General features: G+C 37.3%; 2 protein-coding genes across 4 annotated transcripts in view; both read right to left on the bottom strand.

Moving 5' to 3' along the window:
- Positions 1-143: 143 nt before the first annotated feature.
- On the bottom strand, positions 144-20,242 carry LOC134817544 (E3 ubiquitin-protein ligase DCST1-like). Of its 3 annotated transcripts, none has more exons than XM_063826716.1 (11): positions 20,037-20,225; positions 19,323-19,780; positions 18,970-19,103; positions 7,848-7,954; positions 7,488-7,602; positions 6,465-6,581; positions 5,958-6,245; positions 3,429-3,530; positions 3,214-3,336; positions 1,893-2,025; positions 144-1,689 (listed from the first exon to the last, which is right to left on the bottom strand). In XM_063826716.1, exons 1-11 carry the CDS (start codon positions 20,222-20,224, stop codon positions 911-913), a joined length of 2,544 nt encoding a protein of 847 aa, XP_063682786.1. In that variant the 5' UTR covers position 20,225; the 3' UTR covers positions 144-910. The 3 variants fall into 3 exon arrangements, with proteins under 3 accessions (XP_063682786.1, XP_063682788.1, XP_063682787.1); XM_063826718.1 differs by having other exon boundaries at positions 398-1,689; positions 19,323-19,745; positions 20,037-20,242; XM_063826717.1 differs by having other exon boundaries at positions 517-1,689; positions 6,120-6,245.
- LOC134817547 (uncharacterized) overlaps positions 11,461-20,403 on the bottom strand; it is an 84,769-nt gene continuing 75,826 nt past the window's right edge. Inside the window, exon 2 of the mRNA XM_063826720.1 lies at positions 11,461-13,835. Coding sequence (XP_063682790.1) covers positions 12,527-13,819 — 1,293 coding nt within the window. The 5' untranslated portion in view covers positions 13,820-13,835 and the 3' untranslated portion in view covers positions 11,461-12,526. The remainder of the gene's footprint in view (positions 13,836-20,403) is intronic.

The following is a 20,403-nucleotide window of genomic DNA, read 5'->3' as shown; positions in this document are numbered from 1 at the left end:
CCGAAGTGTTCAGTTGAATTGTACAATGCATATTGTGCGCCTGTTCCCCAAAACTTGATTCAAGAGATAGTTTTAACGGAAGACATAGAACTCCATTCAGCCTACTAGAGGCGCTCCAAATCTTAAAAACTGTAGTCGTGACTGACTATTGTTGGAAACTAAATTTTACATCGAAACATCTTGTCTCATTCAATTTAACATCGAGATTATAAAAGTATATATAACATTTAGTGATAAAGTTGTTTTGAAGTGAGTTCGGCACATTTAAAAGTCAAACACTTTCGCTGTGAAAGATGATCAATCAAAAACATTGTTAATTTTATTTACGTTTTCGTAAGCAATCTTCCGCAGAAAATCCGCATCAGGATTCAGCCAATTAAAAATAGAGTTATTGTTTAAATTTTGAATTATTCGAGTCAGTAACGAATTGCAGTAAACATCATGATATAAATTTATAAATATGTAAAAACAAAATAACAAGTAAATATAGATCACTTTAATTAATGAATGAAATAACGAAATAAATACACATATATTGTAAGCAAGTAAATATTCATTCAAGTTAGTTACCGTTTAATTTCTGAACTAAAGTTTAACAGACTCTATTATTATGAGTGTAAGGTAAAAGCTAATCTTTTATGACCTCATTTTCATTCCCAGTCAATGGTGAATGGACTTAAAAGATTCCTCTGAATCGGGTCTGTCAATATTTCCACGGCCCTCGCTATCTTCAAAATAAGTCAGTAGTTCATTGGATTGAGATTGTGGTAAGGGATCCCTCGCTGTCTCACCGTTTTGAAAGAGAGTTTCTAGCTGCCTCATTAGAATCATGTTGTGAAAGAGAGTTTCTAGCTACCTCATTAGAATCAGGTTGTGAAAGAGAGTTTCTAGCTGCCTCATTAGAATCAGGTTATGAAAGAGAATTTCTAGCTGCTTCAATAGAATCAGATTGTGAAAGAGAGTTTCTAGCTGCCTCATTAGAATCAGGTTGTGAAAGAGAGTTTCTAGCTGCCTCATTAGAATCAGGTTGTGAAAGAGAGTTTCTGGCTGCCTCATTAGAATCAGGTTGCGAAAGAGAGTTTCTAGCTGCCTCACTAGAATCAGGTTGTGAAAGAGAAAAAGCCGCTTCTCTTATAGATTCAGAGACCGAGGCAGAATTTATCTCTCCTCCATGCGCTTTAAAGCGCCTTGATGAAGTCTTCCCTGCTTTTTTGAAGTCAGATCTTGGGAGAAAATCCCTGGTTGTTCCAACGGAATCTGATTGAGAAAGAGGAGCTCTCGTTATTACAATAGATTGAGACCGTGAGAACGAACTTGTCCCCGTCTCGTTTCCCACACTCAAACTAGTTTCATCCGGTGAGGTTGGTCCTCTTTGTATGCCGTTCAACAAGTCCATGATATCGTCATCATCATTATCATCGCTAGAACTATCAGCAAAGGATTCAATGATTTTCTTATAAGACGAGTATGAGTATGCGTATGTCTGCTTCACTTCATCTCCCTCCTCCTCGGAATGTATCTGATAAACTGGGGAGGTGTAGCGCCCATCATCATTATCTGAGTCCGAGTCCGAGGAGGAGTCCTCCACTGCGACTCCAGAATATCCAGCCAGTTTCTGGGTGGTTTTGCAGTAGGGACACTTTTTATCTGTGTCCGACCAACACTCCAAGCAGTACTTTATCTCGTAACCTTAAGATTTTGACAGAGATTAATTTCACAGTTGGTTTAAAAGAGGATAATGAATAATCAAACCATCAAATTCATGCTATGAACATGAAAATAGACTTAACATGATAATAGACTTCACATGATAATAGACTTCACATGAATTGCTATATTGAATTGATAAATTCGTAATGGATTGAATACGGTAAAAATAATCAATATTTTACCGTGTCCAAAGCAGAACAGACAAGAAGAGTGGATACCACAGTCGCCACACACAACGCAGCTGTGCTTTATCAAGCGGGGGAAGTATCGTCTTAACATGGACTGCTTAGGTAAACATCCTCTCTTATCCTCGACCTAGTTAATAAGTTAATAATTCAACTATATTTAATTAGATAACAACATGAACAGCGAACCAAACTATCAAATGTATCTAGGCAATTCATTTAGTCAGACTGTGTTTTGGGGATTTTCACCATCCACTATTATGATTTTCTAGGATAATTAGCGGAAACTCCATATCTAATTACTGAATATCATGTTCAAACGCAAACACAGTAGCTTTTGCAAAGAAATACTCCATCTTGCTAGAGTATGTGGAGTAAAATGAGCAGATGTGATGAGGTTGAGTGTGGCAAGTCCTTTTCTTCTTAGCGGGTGTCTTACCAACACTCAACATGTCTGTGTGAAAGTGATGACCTGCTGCTCTTTAATAGTTCACACGTACTCTTGAACAGAGGGCTTTGGGTCTGACGTCCCTTGACACGAGAACCATCCCCACAAGCAAGGGTTCCCGTCCCTTATTTTGTGATCCACGAATCAAGCTGACAAAGCTGAAAGCTATGATGTACAGAGTTTTCAAAAACATGAGCAAGAATCAACCGCGACCTCTTGCTGTTTTTTGGCGTGAATCCTATAAAATTTACAACATAAAAACAATGTTGAAGAAATGCTAACTGCCGTTGATCTTCAAGAGAGTATGCTTTGGTCTACGGAAGTCTATTGTTCTTAAAGTTGACAACTGTTGGTATTTCAGGAATTTTTCAGCTCATTGTTTGTCCATAAGTTGAGTGGAGTACTATACGTTTTGAGCACACATATTTGTGTAGACTGCTGTAGTGCTGTCTCTCAATTCCTCAAATCTCCTCAAATTCCTCAAATCTCGTCTGATCTGCAACTGTCCAACAGGGTCCACAGAGTATTAATTGAGCTTATCAAACGAAGGGGGACAACAAAGCTATTAAATTTTAAAGCTGTGCCAGCAAGTTTTGTTGTGGAGACTAAACAACAACATAACAAAATCCATAATTGCCTTGAATCAGTAAATTAAACTGAAATCTATGGGTCACATCATCAATCAACCGCTACTGGTTAGGTGCCATGATCAGATCAATTTTTACTGGGACTAAGCCAGGATTCTGCTCGATCCTTGAGCATGAGGATAATAATTATTGAGTATTTTGAAGCAGTTCAGATTGTATATATCGAGAGACTAAAGTCTTGTGCCCCCTCCCCTTTCCTCCTCCCCCTCCTCCTTGTACTCACTAGTATTTTAAAACAGTCCATCCGGCGTTGTTTGAGGAATCTGTAAAGGAACTGAACACGCAAGTTCTCGCGATCGGGATAAAACCAGGCACAGATTCTCCGAACTGATCGTTGGGAGTATATCTGAAATTAGGTATAATCAGGAGAATTTACGAAGGAAAATATAATTCAACTAACCTGGAAGAAGTTGAGAAGTAAAATATAATTCAACTAACCTGGAAGAAGTTGAGAAGGACGATAAGAAGAATAAAGACACAGATACAGAGAGCTCTTTGCTGATCAGGTGGAGAACCGTCTGGCAGACAGTTGTTGTTGTCCTGAAGGGGGTGGGGGATCAGAAGGGTTTAAAGTTTTAAACCATTCACATTTCACATTCATAAAACGTGCTAAACTCCTCATTCGATGTACAGGTTTGCTAGTTTTCGCTTTAAATTTCAACTAGATAATAAATTGTGACACTGTCGCCTGGCAAATTTGTCTTCCCTCCGCAAATGACACTCTTGATTAACTCTACTTTACTGATAATAATAACTCGTTTGTTTTATAGAATCAATAAAAAGGTTATTGTGGAAAGAACACATCATTGATTAACCCAGCTAATTCCGGTTTTTCTTCATGCTGATCCAAGATAATACTATACATGTATGTATATGTAAAAATTGTAAATCACAATAAAATTACATAGAAATCTATCCCAATTTTCACCGTAAAATGTATTGATCCAGACGTGATAATAATTAATCTATCATAATATACTTCAATATCAATAACTATTATCTGAGAAACAAATTTTTACACGACAAAAAATAAATATGGAGAGGTCGTGCTGCAAATAAAAAATCAGAATACATTTTATATACTCAAATTTGCACTTTAATAGCGAAAATAACTTAAGTCTATTATACAATTTTTGTAGTTTATTTAAGTCCAGTTCACGAATATAATAAATTTTATAGTTTAATCATTTAAATCTAGTATAATATACTCTTATACTTCATCATCAATAATCATGATCTTAAAAACAAATGTTTACATGAATCTTTGTAGTTCAATGTTATAAGTCCAGTTCACCAATATATATTCAGCTCAGAGTGTTAAAGTTTGGGATTATAGCATTATGGCTCTTTATTCTCCTACTGGAGTCAGGAGCTAGTTGAAGAGATCAGTGCTGTTGTAAGGTCCGTTGCCCCACACTTGAACCTCCAGAACTATTATGTAGTCAGCTCTCGGCTGATGGAGGGTCACCTTGGACCCATACACCACTTTCTCTTCAGGAAGGGTAAAGTCGTGGAACCCCCAGTCACCCGACGCTGTCCCCACCAAAGTGTCATCCACATAGATGTTGGTGCCGGAGAACCTCGGTTTACTAGCTTCACGGGTATTCCACACTCTTACACTGTACACGCGGAACAAACCCCCTAACTTTATCCACATTTTATTATCTGCAGCACCACTACTTGTGTGAGTGTAGGTCCTCATATCACCTGGAGTATTGGTACTGAAGACAAACTGACCATCCACTGCTAGTCCGGGGTTATAGTCACGAGAACTATGAGGATTATTCTCGCCGGTAAGTTTAAACAAGGATATGAGCCTAATTTCTGATAACCACACATTCTGTCGAGTTTGTATTGTTGTTCCCAGCTTGATTGATTTCTCAGACAGCTCCAGAGAAGTGTCCAACTTCTTCTCAATGCTTGAAGTTTCGTTAATCAACATAGTCTGCAGATAGTCCACCTTTTCGCTAACCTCTGACGCAACACTGTTCAGCTTTTCATTAACTCGGTCAATAACCTCGGAAGCAACACTGTTCAGCTTTTCTTCCATCTCCTCTTTTTCCGAAGCCTGGTCAGTTTTATCCTCTGAGAACGCTGATATCGCTGCTTCTATCCGATCAAGACGATCCAAAATACTGTCCAGAGTTTTACTGTCCTTCATCTCAGGATCATCATCGCACGCACTATTTTGACTCTCAACGAAGGAAAAGGCCCGATCCAAGATATCTAAAACTTTGTTAAGCGCCTTGAAACCCTCCTCTTGAATAGCCTGGGACCGGTCCAATATTGTAGTAACACCCTCTTGTTGAGAGGGAGGGGGGGCTAGTTGAGAGGAGGCTGTTGTTATACTAATGGTAGCTAACCACACACAGCAGAACAAAGACCATGGTGTTACACAGGTTATATAAATATACGAACGGGAAACTTTATAAAACATAACGTAAGGAAGTAAAGGAGGTAAAAGAGGTTGAGAGAGTGAGAAGAAGAGGGTACAAAGTAGCATCCAGCTGTGATAAGACGAGGCAGTCTTATTCTGATTAGATTCGGTGCTGCATCTTATCTTTTATTAATTATTGCGCCGGAAGAAGGCGTGCTTCATACAGAAGTCTAATCTAATACACATAATAATATGTATTTAGAAGATTCACCTTCCTCAGACATTAATCATCTGAAATCTGAATGAAGAATAATTTTTTGGGGAGTGAAATTTACGGAGATGGGACAGATTCCAACTTTGATAAATTAGATTATTTATCTTCGACTAGGGTATTGACTATTGAATATGGATATTTCAAGTTAAATTGTGGCTACCAAACTAATTAAAGGGACAGTATAAGCCATTATTTCTGTAATATATTGGGGCATCAGCCCAATACATTTTAGTTTTACATGTTTGTATACATAGTATTATATAGTTATCTGGAGGGACACTTATGTTTGAGATAAATTAAACTAAAGTCCTGTTACCTGGGTAAATGAAAGGTGGTTGAGTGTGTTAACTTGGGGTATACCGTCCACCATTCCCTTTGTCCAACTCCCCCCATCACTCTGCAACAGAACCCCTGTCTTAATGTACACCTCATACACTATATACCCAGTATCCGATATATCCTCCATGGTTCCGTATACCTGCGAGTCAAGGAACACTATGGCGAGGAAGAGGAGCGAGAATAGGAGGTGTTTTAGACTTGCTATCACAGCTGGCTTCAGTTCGTCTCTAGATAAACACTTCTGACTCCCATCTCGTACAAATGTCTGTTGGAGGAAAGGGCTGAGATGTGATCTATAATTACAGATATTATATTTAAAGCAGAAATATTTAAAGTTGGCTGCCGAGACAGGGAAATCTCGGGTCGTACCGAATAAACTACACTTAGAAAATTAATTTGTGATTTTCAGTGACAGCAACTGCAAAATTAACTGTTGTAGACATTTAGTTGAAGTATAAAGCAGACTAAAGAATTAACGCTGTACCTTCATGTATACAGGAAGAGGGAAGGTGCGGTGATGGGAGGGCAGACAAGCGTCCAGTTTCAGAAGCTGTGTCGTCACCACGTTGTTAAGGTAAGACAGTCCCGTCAGGTACTTCACCTGTAACATTGACAGTATGTGACATTACTGTGACAGTATGTGACATTACTGTGACAGTATGTGACATTACTGTGACAGTATGTGACATTACTGTGACAGTATGTGACATTACTGTGACAGTATGTGACATTACTGTGACAGTATGTGACATTACTGTGACAGTATGTGACATTACTGTGACAGTATGTGACATTACTGTGACAGTATGTGACATTACTGTGACAGTATGTGACATTACTGTGACAGTATGTGACATTACTGTGACAGTATGTGACATTACTGTGACAGTATGTGACATTACTGTGACAGTATGTGACATTACTGTGACAGTATGTGACATTACTGTGACAGTATGTGACATTACTGTGACAGTATGTGACATTACTGTGACAGTATGTGACATTACTGTGACAGTATGTGACATTACTGTGACAGTATGTGACATTACTGTGACAGTATGTGACATTACTGTGACAGTATGTGACATTACTGTGACAGTATGTGACATTACTGTGACAGTATGTGACATTACTGTGACAGTATGTGACATTACTGTGACAGTATGTGACATTACTGTGACAGTATGTGACATTACTGTGACAGTATGTGACATTACTGTGACAGTATGTGACATTACTGTGACAGTATGTGACATTACTGTGACAGTATGTGACATTACTGTGACAGTATGTGACATTACTGTGACAGTATGTGACAGTATGTGACATTGTGTTACAGTACTTAGACACGGGACATTACGTACGATAATATCACATGTCATTTCCTGATACCTAACAGGTTATTCAGAGACGCCACTAAACAAGAACATATTGGGACATAAAAGGACATAACATCATCTGACAATCACGGGTTGGCATGACAACATGATATTGAATATCTAAGAACCTGATGTGTTATCGCACCCGCAAGAACCATGGTAAGCAGCACAAGAGATACCAAGTTTATGGCCATGGTGATGAAACCGCCTACAGTATTCAGTTCGTTCATCAACTTCTTGAAACTGAAATAAACGTGATATGATATAATCCGAGTAGGTCGTTTGCTCACAACTGATAAAAGTGTCTAGTAAGAATTTAAAATCTAACATCTACAACTCACTGCTCTTTAGTTAAAGGACGAAAAATCCGCGAAGTGATCAGCTATTGAAATGAAGTACAACTTTTGATAAGACTAACTTTGTTTATTAAACAAATACTCAATTATTGTTCGATCAATTAGTAGATTATAAAAATCAACAATGCTTACCCAGTAGTAATCAAAGTGTTGTCCACCTTGATATTACTTTCTGACGAAAGCTGGATTTTAGGGTCCTTGTATTGCTCTCCAAACTTAGACACTGAGTTTTTTATACCCTGAAGAGTGTTTTCATAGGTTAATTTATTATCTCTTAAATCCACTGTTGGAAGCAAGTTAAGAAGCTGAGGGATGAACATAAAGATCATTTATTGAACAGTATTCTAGGAAATATATGTTTGATTACTGTATAAACTTTTCGTTAGGCAATAAGCAATTTGGTTTTAATATTATATATGTGTTATCACGTTATCATTCTGCTCAGGTTGTTCGCCACGAGGTTGAGAATATAAGTATAATTAATCAAAAATCTTAATAGTTATTCAGTTTGTTTGTTCAGATGCCGGAAGCCCATATTCAAACGATGGTTGATCACCTCTATAGCACTGGAAAATAGGAGGCCTTCTTATAATCGAATTAATTTATTATTAATTAATTTATTATTAATTAACTTATTGTTAATTAATTCATTGTTAATTTATTCATTGTTAATTTATTCATTGTTAATTTATTCATTGTTAATTTATTCATTGTTAATTTATTCATTGTTAATTTATTCATTGTTAATTAATTCAATCAGTTATTTTTGCCTAGTAAAATTAATTCTGTATTTATGACAAAAATGAACCCTTTGCTTTTAGTTATTATCGACAAACAAAATATATAGTGTCATAAAGCTATTGAGGTAATAAACCAGATCTAAAAATATTACATACTATAGCATTAATAAGATCGGAGATTATACCTACTATCGTTTTATACGTATATCTAGTACATATTATAGTACTACTACGTAATCTGTACTATACGTTTGTTTATTCTAAGATTTCGAATTCCGATCTCTTTTTATAGTATCAAATACCCTAAATTGAACTACAGAAATAGGAGTCAAAACAAAGCAGAGGATTGTTTCATAAATATATCAAGAAAAAGCCCATTTTTATATATTGTCTCTTCCACTTCTTAAGAGAGATAAATTCCAACCAGGCGACAAACAACAGGTTAGTTTCTTCTAGCCTTCTTGGTGTCCATGTATCTGTAATGCAGTGGTGATTTTGTGAGAACAGGGCTCATGGTCAGGGTCTTTTGGTCTAATATGGGACTTTTCCTTGAGCTTTTAGATGTCGATATCAGGCTCCGAACCCGATTCCCAAATCCAGTAACTAGGTCTTGGATATTCCTCATCCTCAAACAATAAAGCCACGGGTGAAAAAAGAGGGACATGAAGGTGAGGAGAATGAGGTAGAGATGTTGTCTGTAGTTCTTATCCTTGCCAAAGAGATGATTAGTCCAGGCGTAAGCAAAGGGGAAGTTGGTTAAGGCGAAGGTTGATGCGATGAGTAAGACAACGATGCTGTTCTTTAAAAGCTTTAGATTCACCTCAAGTCTGTGCTGGCGTGTGAAGTACCCTACGAAGGACTTGTCAAAGACTATCACTAAGATGAATATGTTAGAAACCAGTATGATAACCCAGGAGACCCCAATGAGGGCACCCATGATGGAAATGTAAGCTGTATTAAATCCAGGGAGCTTGGCACTTGGCATGAAGTCTACCATGCAGGTCAGAGGGGTATAGTACTGTTCATCAGCTGAATCTGAATCTATAACAACGTCATTGTAGTAACTACAATGCACGATGTTTTCCGTTGATGTTCGTAGAACATATATCACAGGGGCGATTCTTAGTAGAGGTAGGATGACTATGATCCAACAGACGATTTTAACTCTGCCCTTGGTGGCTATCATCATGTACTTCAAAGGACGAAGGATGTGCAAGCATCTTTCTGCAGATATCACAGCAACTACTATCACTCTAAGAATGTACAGATACTCAAAAAGTAGATACGCAATATCTTCGGTGTAATACACCAAGAACTTGTTTTCCCGGAGTTGCTTCTCAAAAGTTAGTCGGATACCGATTGGTAGTCCCAGGAGCAGAGAAAGAGCAAAGTCAGAACTTGTCAGCAGCATGCAGAGAAGAGTGGAATTGTAGTAGACTGAGTCACTGATCCGTTCCCAGTTCTTTACCACTATTCCCACAAGAAACCCATTGACAAGAACGAAGATAACAGACACCGGAAGTAAAAACAAACCGGAGCAGTGTAAGTCAGCCAGGGTTATAGGATCAGGGAGGTCCAGCACTGGAGTAGTATTTTCAATGTTAGAAGTTACTGGAAGTGTCATTAAAGGAGTTATCGTTTTTCTATCCCCGGTAGTGCTGGAAATGGAGGAGCGTACCATGAACAGCAACATGATCAGCATCAGGTGGGTTTGTTTTAACTTTTGCATCTAGCAGAAATTGAAATCTTTGAGTGGAACTAAAACCGATCCCTTCCTGGTGAAAATATAAATGTCAATTTTTATTTAAAGTGATGAAATATTACACCTGATGTAATAAGATGTGTTGCTTGTTCTGAATCGATCAAAAATTCAGATGGAAAATACGTCAAACGAAATCAAAAACGAAATTGCCTGGTCAGTGGTCATCGATTTCGCACGCCATCGGCGAAGACCAACCCGTGATACCAAACTAACTATCGTTATTGAATGCTGCTTGATTAATGAAATAGCATTGAGCTAATATTGTTCTATTGTTTGGGCAATTGTTGATGATGACGCACTCTGTTGCAATGATCTAGAATTTTCACTCCAAAACTATTGCTTTCGCATCTTGCAAGATGAGACCCAGAGACCATGCTCTTTAAAGAATATTAATGGCTATGAGCTATTTAATTATCTTGGCCCTCCTCAAATAAAATCAAGCATCAAAATAAAGAATTCTTCAACAAGAGCTTGTTTGGCAGTGTTAGCAGGTTACTGATTACAAAGGATGCGTATGACTAAAGTGGGATAATCATAAAGGATCCTAGGATGGATCTTATTCTGTACGGTGATAGATTTGATTGAAAGATAGGGTTAAAAGAATGGGATCATATAAAAGTTCATAAATTCTGATAACAAGTCAGTGTACTTGTAGATAAGGCTCTAGCGCTCACTAACACAAGTCTCAGATAAAATAACGGTGATAGCTGACTGTACAAATAACAACTCCAGAGGTCAGGGCAACTGTTTAAAGTGAAATTATGATCACGATCATTTGGGAGTTGTGACACCAACCCTGATTATGTTACGTTACGAAACTACTAGGTTCCGTACAGACTCAACTCTGCACCCGTGTCAATATGTTCATTATATGCAAGCCTCTTGATTTATAAGTTATAAATATAGGCTATCATTCATTTTATATTATTTGACTGAGGCGTGTATGAAAGCCAGAGTTACTTTGCAGGGGTCTTTTAGCACAACCTCTAGAGTCTAAAGTAATGACTTTAAGATTTAATCAATTCTTATACAATTTGAGTTCCTAATAAAAATTTGGGGAACAGGTCGCCATGTTATAATTCGATCTTGCTATAATTATTGTTATGAAGAGATTCTATTATTTATAGGATCAATTTATATTGTATGTTGTAAATTGATTAGGAAATTGTGATTGGAAAATAAGCAGACACAAAATGGAGACGGTTTGAAAGGAAGGAAGGTAACTAAACAAGATAACATAAAATCTTTCTTAAATTAAACTTCAAATTCCCAAAAGCCAAAAGTTTGGTGTTGTCACATTGTGCTGTACCCTGTACATACCTTGTAGTGACGTTAACATGTTGACATGTGCACTAATTAGTTCTAACTGAACTATTTGAATTGTCGGTAGTTCTTTAAAGTGGGTCTATCAGGTAAAATCTGAGGGCACCTGAGTTGGGGGACGTCTGCTGAAAACTTGAGAGTTTTACACTTTAAATTTCTGATTGGTAATCCTTTTTGTGGGTTCTAGGGTGAGTTACCTCGTCTGAGATTGAGTGGGAATGGTAATACTAAATTATTAGTTATATCACAATTATCTCATACCAGATTTTGACAGTCATGAAATCAATTTTAATCATCCAACAACTCACAATAATTATTTTACCCTTTCAAGAAGTAATGAATAAGATATCTTCTAAATCTTATATAATTTTACAATAATTCGTTGAAAAACTAGGCCAGAAGGCTCAGTGCAACACGACTTATGAAATAGAAAATTCTTCAAAAATATCCAATATACATTATACAAGCTTTGAAAAAGTCTTTCACGTTTCGATTTTCAGATAAAATAAAATGCGTTAGTTCGTTATTCTCATTTCCCGTACCGTCGCAATTATCTTCGCGTAATTAGGACATCATATAAACTTCAAAAAATTGTGAAGTTTCTGAAAATGAAAACGCAATTCTTGTGAACACCCTTCTAGGTCATCATCTGCTTATCAGTTGAATCTTAGTCCGATACTATTACCTAGATTCCTTTTTCTCTTTTATTGTGGTATCTTTTATCTTGGTACTTTTGCACAGAGGATGTAACGGCTACTTCCATATTGTCTAATGTCTATTAGTTCATAGGTTCTAGTTGAAAAGGCTTGAGCCGAAGTGTCCATGGTAAATATCTCACGTGCGCTATTTGTCTTTACTGGTCAAGCGATCGCAGTTAGCCAATGTATACTAACGGTCTTGGGGGATGTTAGTATACTTCTCTGAGTATACGTTGATCATTCCGATGGTAGATTATGGCGATATAATTAGCACTGGTCTGTGATAGTTCAAGCGGATGACTCCTTTATAGGTACCTTGGCAGTTGGTCCTACAAGGTCCTTGGACCCAACACGGGTATATTCTTTAGTGGTCTGTGGCATTGAGGTACTCCTGCGTACAGTACTCATGACCATGATGCTTGTAGTTGATGCCCTTGAATTCGTCTTAAAACTATGAACCCTTTGCTTGAATCCGGTGACCAGATCTCGGATATTCTTCATCCTCAAACAGTAGAACCAGGGGTGGAAGAAGAGGGACAGGAAAGCAAGGAGAATGAGGTAGAAATGCTGTCTGTAGTTCTTATCCTTGCCAAAGATGTGGGCAGTCCAGGCGTAAGCATAGGGGAAGTTGGTGAGGGCAAATGATGAAGAGATAAGTAGCACAACAACACTACACTTCATTAACTTTAGATTCATATCAACTCTGTACTGACGAGTAATGTATCCGTCGAAGGCTTTGTCAAAGATCACCACCAGGATGAAGATATTAGAAACCAGTATGGTTAACCAGCTAATACCGATCAAGGAACACATGATGGCGATATCAGCTATTTCGAAACCAGGAAGCTTATCAGCACGCATATCGAGCATGCAGGTCAAAGGAGTGTGGTAGCCTGAGTCTTTACCGTCGTCAGAGTAGTAGGTGCAATGTACGTATGTATCATCTGCACTTAGGGCATATATCACAGGGGCGATTCTTAGAAGGGGCAGGATGACTATGATCCAGCAGACGATTTTAACTCTGCCCTTGGTGGCTATCATCATGTACTTGAAAGGACGAAGGATGTGCAAGCATCTTTCTGCAGATATAACAGCAACTACGATCACTCGAAGAATGTACAGATACTCAAAAAGCAGATACCCAATATCCTCGGTGTAGTACACCAAGAACTTGTTTTCCCGGAGCTGCTTCTCAAAAGTTAGTCGGATACCGATTGGTAGTCCTAAGAGCAGAGAAAGAGCAAAGTCAGAACTTGTCAGCAGCATGCAGAGAAGAGTGGAATTGTAGTAGACTGAGTCACTGATCCGTTCCCAGTTCTTTACCACTATTCCCACAAGAAACCCATTGACAAGAACGAAGATAAGAGACATAAGAAGCAAAAAGGTGCCTGAACTTTGTAGGTCATTCAAGGTTAATGGATTAGGACTCTTTACGACAGTAGTGTTATTAGATGGAGGATGAGTTTCATTGTATGAAATAGTAGGTGTGGTAGTAGGTTCTATATTCTCTTTGGAGTCAGTAGCAAAACCACTGACAACCAACAATGACAATGTTATCAGGAGTAGTGTTATCTTTGTCATTATGTTGATTTCTTTCCTGATAAGGATATAAAAGATATAAAAACGCTGCAAAAATATCCCAAGTACAGATAATTCAAAGAAATTGTAATTTACGTTCGAACAAAGCATTATCATATGACGTATTGCTTTACTCGAACGTTCTTGTCAGCCAAACTCCGTCTTCTCTGTCTAAATTTTCCCCATAGGACTTGCAAAATTTAGATCAGTTCGACAGATTGCAAAGTAAAGCTTTCAACAAAAAAACACAATAATAAAATTGGTATATTATCGGCTAATATTATAAACCACAATGTCGAGGGAATGCACAGTAGGGAAATGCTGAATAACACTGACACCGATGATGCAAACTAAACGTTTTAATAAAACCGCAATTATAGTCGAGTGCTTTTAGGTTATTTGAGGTTTACTTGATAAATAAATGCTTTGTATTCCCTTTTAGATGACGGAAAAGGAGTAATTCTATGTCGCCAGTAGATTGTGACACATAGCCAGGCCATTGTTGACAGTGCAGCAGCATAGATTAAGATAAATCAGGACGACATGTCCAAAGAGTTTATTTCCTGTTCAAAAAGGACTAAACATACAAGATAGTAGTGGAAATATGCTAGACTATTGTTTGTGTGAATTTTCTGACATACTATACCATGATCTGATAATAAACTCGGCAAAAGACAGTCGACAGATCCTGTGTCTACTGTAATCATGTGACGAAAAGATGAGTTAATGATGTACGAAGCAACCATCTCAATATGAACAGAGAAATGCTTATAATGCAACACTTTTACCTCCCTGTGAAGAACATGCAATAGGCTTAATGAAAACGAGAAAAATTCTAAATTCCTTAGATAAAGTTTTTTTTCTCTACTGGATCCGTTAACAAATCTGGTTCATTTTAGAGATAAAATAGAATAAAAACCTGACTGTCATATTTTAGCCATTCTTAGATGATAGCAAGATCTTAAAGGGTAATTGGGCACCGTTCCAGTCCGATAAAGTCAATAACAGAGGTGAAATTCGAGGTGAACATGAACGTCAGACATTTTTTAGAAAAATATTGAGTATATTTTTGCGTTTCTTATAATACCATATTATCACCAGATTTACAAAGTTCGAAGAGACCAATATGAGAACAACTAGAAAATGCTACTCTTACAAAATCGAGATCCTTTAAAAAACGGATTAACTATCGAAAGAAAAGGAACAAATGCAAGGTAAACCATACAAAAATATACAAACTGTGAATTTAAAATTCTTAGCCAAAGTATTATTATATATCATCACTTGGACATTAATTTTCACCGTAAATCTTATGGATTCATTGATTAAGACGTTTAACTAATATTTTAGACGTTTAACTAATATTTTACAGTCTTACTAGGATCCATTCTTTATTACGTTCAGTGGAGTATTTTTTAATCGTCAGAATGTGCTATTATTAAGAAAATTGTAATTAGGACATTATAAAGGAGTCTTAAAGTTCGCAAATGTAGCTTAAAGTTCGCAAATATAGCTTCATTAAGACACTTTGTACTAACGTCGTAGTAACGTTGTAGTAGCGTTGTAGTAACGTTGTAGTAACGTTGTAGTAACGTTGCACTAGCGTTGCACTAACGTTGCACTAACGCTGCAATACCGTTGCACTAACGCTGCACTAACGTTGCACTAACGTTGCACTAACGTTGCACTAACGCTGCACTAACGTTGCACTAACGTTGCACTAACGTTGCACTAACGTTGCACTAACGTTGCACTAACGTTGCACTAACGCTGCACTAACGTTGCACTAACTTTGCACTATCGTTGCACTAACGCTGCACTAACGTTGCACTAACGTTGCACTAACGTTGCACTAACGTTGCACTAACGTTGCACTAACGTTGCACTAACGTTGCACTAACGTTGCACTAACGTTGCACTAACGTTGCACTAACGTTGCACTAACGCTGCACTAACGTTGCACTAGCGTTGTAAAGCCCATGGTATTAACAGCGAGTAATAATCTCACAGTGTAGCTGGACAATGGCGAGTGGTAACCATAGTTACACCCCCGCCAACAATCTCCTCAACAATGATCCAGGGATCTCAGGATTGCTTGATGTTAGGTAACTGTGCCATGGCCCATTGTGAGCGGAGAGGCTTAGAGTTGAGATTATGCTTAATGCAAGAGCCATCCGACTATTTTACGACTAGAGATTTCAAGCTTAAAGACACATAGCATTATCCTGCAATTAAATAAATACCTACATTCCAGACAACGGTGTGTTACCATGCAGGCAAGCATCCAGTTTGGATCATTTGAACAGGAGTTTATGAACAGTAAGCAGAATATAAAGCCATGAGCCGTCAACAATAACTACTACTATTATAATAGCTCTAGCTCAATACTAATTATATTTAATGAACAACATGTTCAATGTTCATTGTTCAACGACTTCGACTAACGTGTCACGTGATCAAATATACAAACAAACAGATCAAGAGATTGAGGATGTCTAAAGAAAGAAGGAAAATTAACCTTAAAAGAGTGAAAGGGGAATGGGGAAATAACTAGCTTCGATTCATAAAGTTTTCAAGTTGTGTACGTCATCATCTCATTACCGTACAGGAATATAATATAATCTCACATGATGAATAAATAATTTGTCGCATGATGTTAAAATACTTCACCTTTTCACCAATCCATACGTTATATTGGGGGTCTGAAACAATACGCAGTAATACGCACCAATGTGTTCAAACTTTGGAGATGTTAAATATGTCATGTAATACGCGAACAATTAGCGTAGCAATATGATACGCCCGCGCCAAAATACAAACAAATTCGAATTCGTTGATCACTAATCATGTACAGTAATTATGGGTTCATGAAGTAAGTAAAATAACTTATATAAGACTTACCATCCCAGTGGCTGGATTTTTAAATTGACAAGGAATCAAATTTGTTCAACCAAATTTTGCTACTTTTAGTTAAATACACGCTATATCTTAAAAGCGAAGATCTTGCAATTCAAGGCAGACAATGCTAAAAACTAAAACCGCAGATCTGAACTAGGGTCTGCACTTTCGGTTCAAAATATTTTATCGAGATACCGTAATCGATAAATTTTGAGGAATTATCGAGATACTATCGGTCGATAATTTGACCATCGAATTTGAGCTGATAAAATCTAAGTAAGGTATTCGGATTTCGGTACACAAGTCGGCACACGTAAGTCATTTATATTTTATACATAAATCTTAAATCCTTAGAGCCATTTCAAGAATAAAATAAGAGCAACAGTGAACCGCCGAAAATTGTACAACCTTAGGAGACATATCAGTTAATAACTGAGACAAGTTTATTATTCTGTTCTTTTTATTCTGGAATTTGTTTTGTGGGGCGCGTGCCCACGCCCTGAGAAATACCTTACTTTTGTTTTGGTTATCTTTTAATCAGAGGAATGCTGTTCCTGGCTCTTGATAATATTTCTCTTTAGAATTTAGATTACCAACCAATAATAATAACAATACTATAGGACACGTGACATACATCATAACAAGCTCTAGTCTGCATTTAGAATGAGGTAGGACTAGGTACAGTATATAGACTATCACTAAATAGTATAGACTAGATAGTATAGACTGGTATGCAGTAATTATAACACTAGCATTACTATTGTTCATGAGAAACAGCATAATTATCAAGGTAAATTTCTATGTTTAATAATTTGTTGTTCATTTTAACGGTTATCAGTACCAAATTATCGAGATAAACCGATTTAACGATTTTGACCCAATTATCGTCGATAAAAAGTTACAATAATTGTAACCTTTTATCAAATTTTCACCATAATTATTACGGCTGTAACATTTTGGCTTTTATGTAACTGGAAATGATGGCATCTGATATTTCTGAATAGCCAATTAAGTAATTTTAAGGATTAATTTCTCTGATGATAATAGAAGACTAAAACAAATAGTATCAACTGATAGAAAGAACGGATAATAATATTGCACATGTTTGGAAAGCATTAATAGATAGAAGTTGCACAAAATATGTATCATCCCAGGACGTGACGGATAATAACCCAATTGCTTCATGAGGTATGTAAATTGTATACCTATATCCCTATGACACTGTCTCTTCACAGTCTCTACACTGTCTCTACACTGTCTCTACACTGTCTCTACACTGTCTCTACACTGTCTCTACACTGTCTCTACACTGTCTCTACTATCACACTGTCTCTCGAAGAAGAATTTGATAATGTTTTCAGAGACATTTTTTTAAAAGTCTGTATTAATTAACTATTTTACAGATACCGAATCGAGTCAGCTGACAGCTATGCAAATTATTTTCAAGGTCGAACGCCAATAATTATTATAATTATGCAATCTTTTCTAAACCATGCAATATTCGTCACTTTTCCGAACTGTCCGAGTCCAAAACTGACAAACTCTACACATGATCCACAGCACAGAATTAGTATTGGGTAACAAAATGGATCGCTAAATTAAGCGAGAGACTTTTCTAAAAGTTATCCCTACTACTACTACAAGGTCAGAAATATATTCGGTTGTTAGCCAGATAGCTCCCTCCATATATATCACTGTCCCGTCTTAAGAGTTTGTTTCAACTTTCTTCAATAACAAAGAAAAATAGCGTCTAACACTAATAGTTAGATCTCCATGATACATAACATGAGTGTGTGAATTAAGTCTCGAGTCTCGACACGCCCCCAGGCGCAGGCCCAGATAGAGAATGAAACATTTAATGGCGGATTTCATTCATCAGACATGAATTATAGTCTATAAGTCTATATAATGGCTCATGCCTGCAAAACAACAAAAGTGCGACGTTGAAGAAGTCTTGAAGAGATTTTCACATGTTGAAAACTTAAACATAAGTTATTACATCGTGAAATATGTTGAAATGTGTTAACCTATCCCACGTCAGCACAATGGACGTGAGCAAGTCTGATATGCTCTGGTGCAAATTTGAAATTAATTTTCCTAAAATTGGCCGTTCGTTCGAACGTCTGCTCTTCAAAAGTTCAAAATAACAACACAATCCATTAATTTATTATTAACAACACGCCATGCAGTGAGCATCAATCTTCCACAGCTTGGTGCTATTTAACCTCTCATCCCAACTTCTCACCCCTTCTCACCTGAGTGTGCACGGCATTATCTTTGTCTAAGTTCTGGTCATTGTAGTTCATACAACCATCATCGGACGTTTTTATCTGCTCACATTTATCTAAGTCAACGTTTATACCAATCTCGCACTTTTTTCTCGGCCTATCTGAAAACATAGAGTTTATCAAGGGGAGAAGGGAAGGGACTTTTTACTTCTCAAACTGTTGCTCCTTCTTAATTGGGTTGGGGAGGGAGGAAATACCCCGAAGACAAGCATGAATACGTCTACATATAAAATAGCTTTCGCCTACATGAAACAGATAGTTCCCTAGTGATTGTTTTTTGAAAATATAGATTCTGGCTCACCAACTAACGAAAGACAAACCAGTATTAAGATGACACTGCCTGGCACCTCTTTTCAACATCATATCCGGTGAGAGGTGTCCTTTCTTATCCTCCGTCTCCAACACTTTTACCATCTCCTTATCAGCAAACTCCTCTACTTTCCTGCTGTTCTCGTTGATACTCCTAGTAGCACGTGATATTGATTCCATCTGTTCGTGTAACGCGGCAACAGTAGCTTCGGTAGTCTCGTTCGCTTGGTCGATGGTTAACTTAGCGGAACACTCAATAGACTTTGCAAGCAAGATGGCGTTATCTCCGATGTTCTGGAGAGGTCCGGAGACAATGAGAGATATGATGAGACTCCTGACGAGTGAGCGACCAAGTCCGGAGAAGAGGACCGGTAACATGAGGGAGACAGTGCACCGGGCGTGGTGGAAAAGGATGGCGAGTAATCCCAGGATCACTGTGACAGTCGTACAGATTATTACCAAATGGATTCTGGGGTACGGATGAAGATGAGTGAGTGACATGACGTAAACTTAAATTTAAGAACTTTGGGAAAGAGAAACATTAGACATTTATTTATTTTCAAGTCTGTTTGACAAAGCGAACTTAAATGGAAAATAAATAATAGGACAATAATTGAGTATCTGTCTTGTTGTATAATATTAATAAAGTTATAACACTAACAGCTGAAGTTTTGAAGCACTGTCCTGGGCTACAGAACATGATGAAAAATATAATTTATGCGTACCGGTCGATCTCGAAGAGTTTTTTGCTGCTGTTCAGTGTGGAGAAGGTGGCAAGTCCACAGAAAGAACTTGCTATAAGTACAAACAAGCTCTGTTTGACATTGCACCCCTTCTTGTCTTTTTCCTTCAAGAAACCGTCCAATTTGGAGATTGCTTCATAAAGAGGTTCGTCTGAAGCGACCTTATCCATCTTCTCTAATGTAGTACTTTAAAGTTAAATTAGAAGAGTCAAAACTTGTGAATATGGTTTAAATCTCGTTGAGCCAAATTGGATTTAATGTATTTTAAATAATTAATTTTACAGTTCATTGATTCCAAGGTATTTGAATTTGGCTACAATTGATATATTCTGTTTTGGCTTATGATCAT

The sequence above is a fragment of the Bolinopsis microptera genome, chromosome 6, assembly GCF_026151205.1.
Source record: "Bolinopsis microptera isolate Bmic1 chromosome 6, MBARI_Bmic_1.0, whole genome shotgun sequence".
NCBI classification, from domain to species: Eukaryota; Metazoa; Ctenophora; class Tentaculata; order Lobata; family Bolinopsidae; genus Bolinopsis; species Bolinopsis microptera.
Note: the sequence above shows the minus strand (reverse complement) of the source record. Positions and strands in the feature narration are given on the sequence as shown.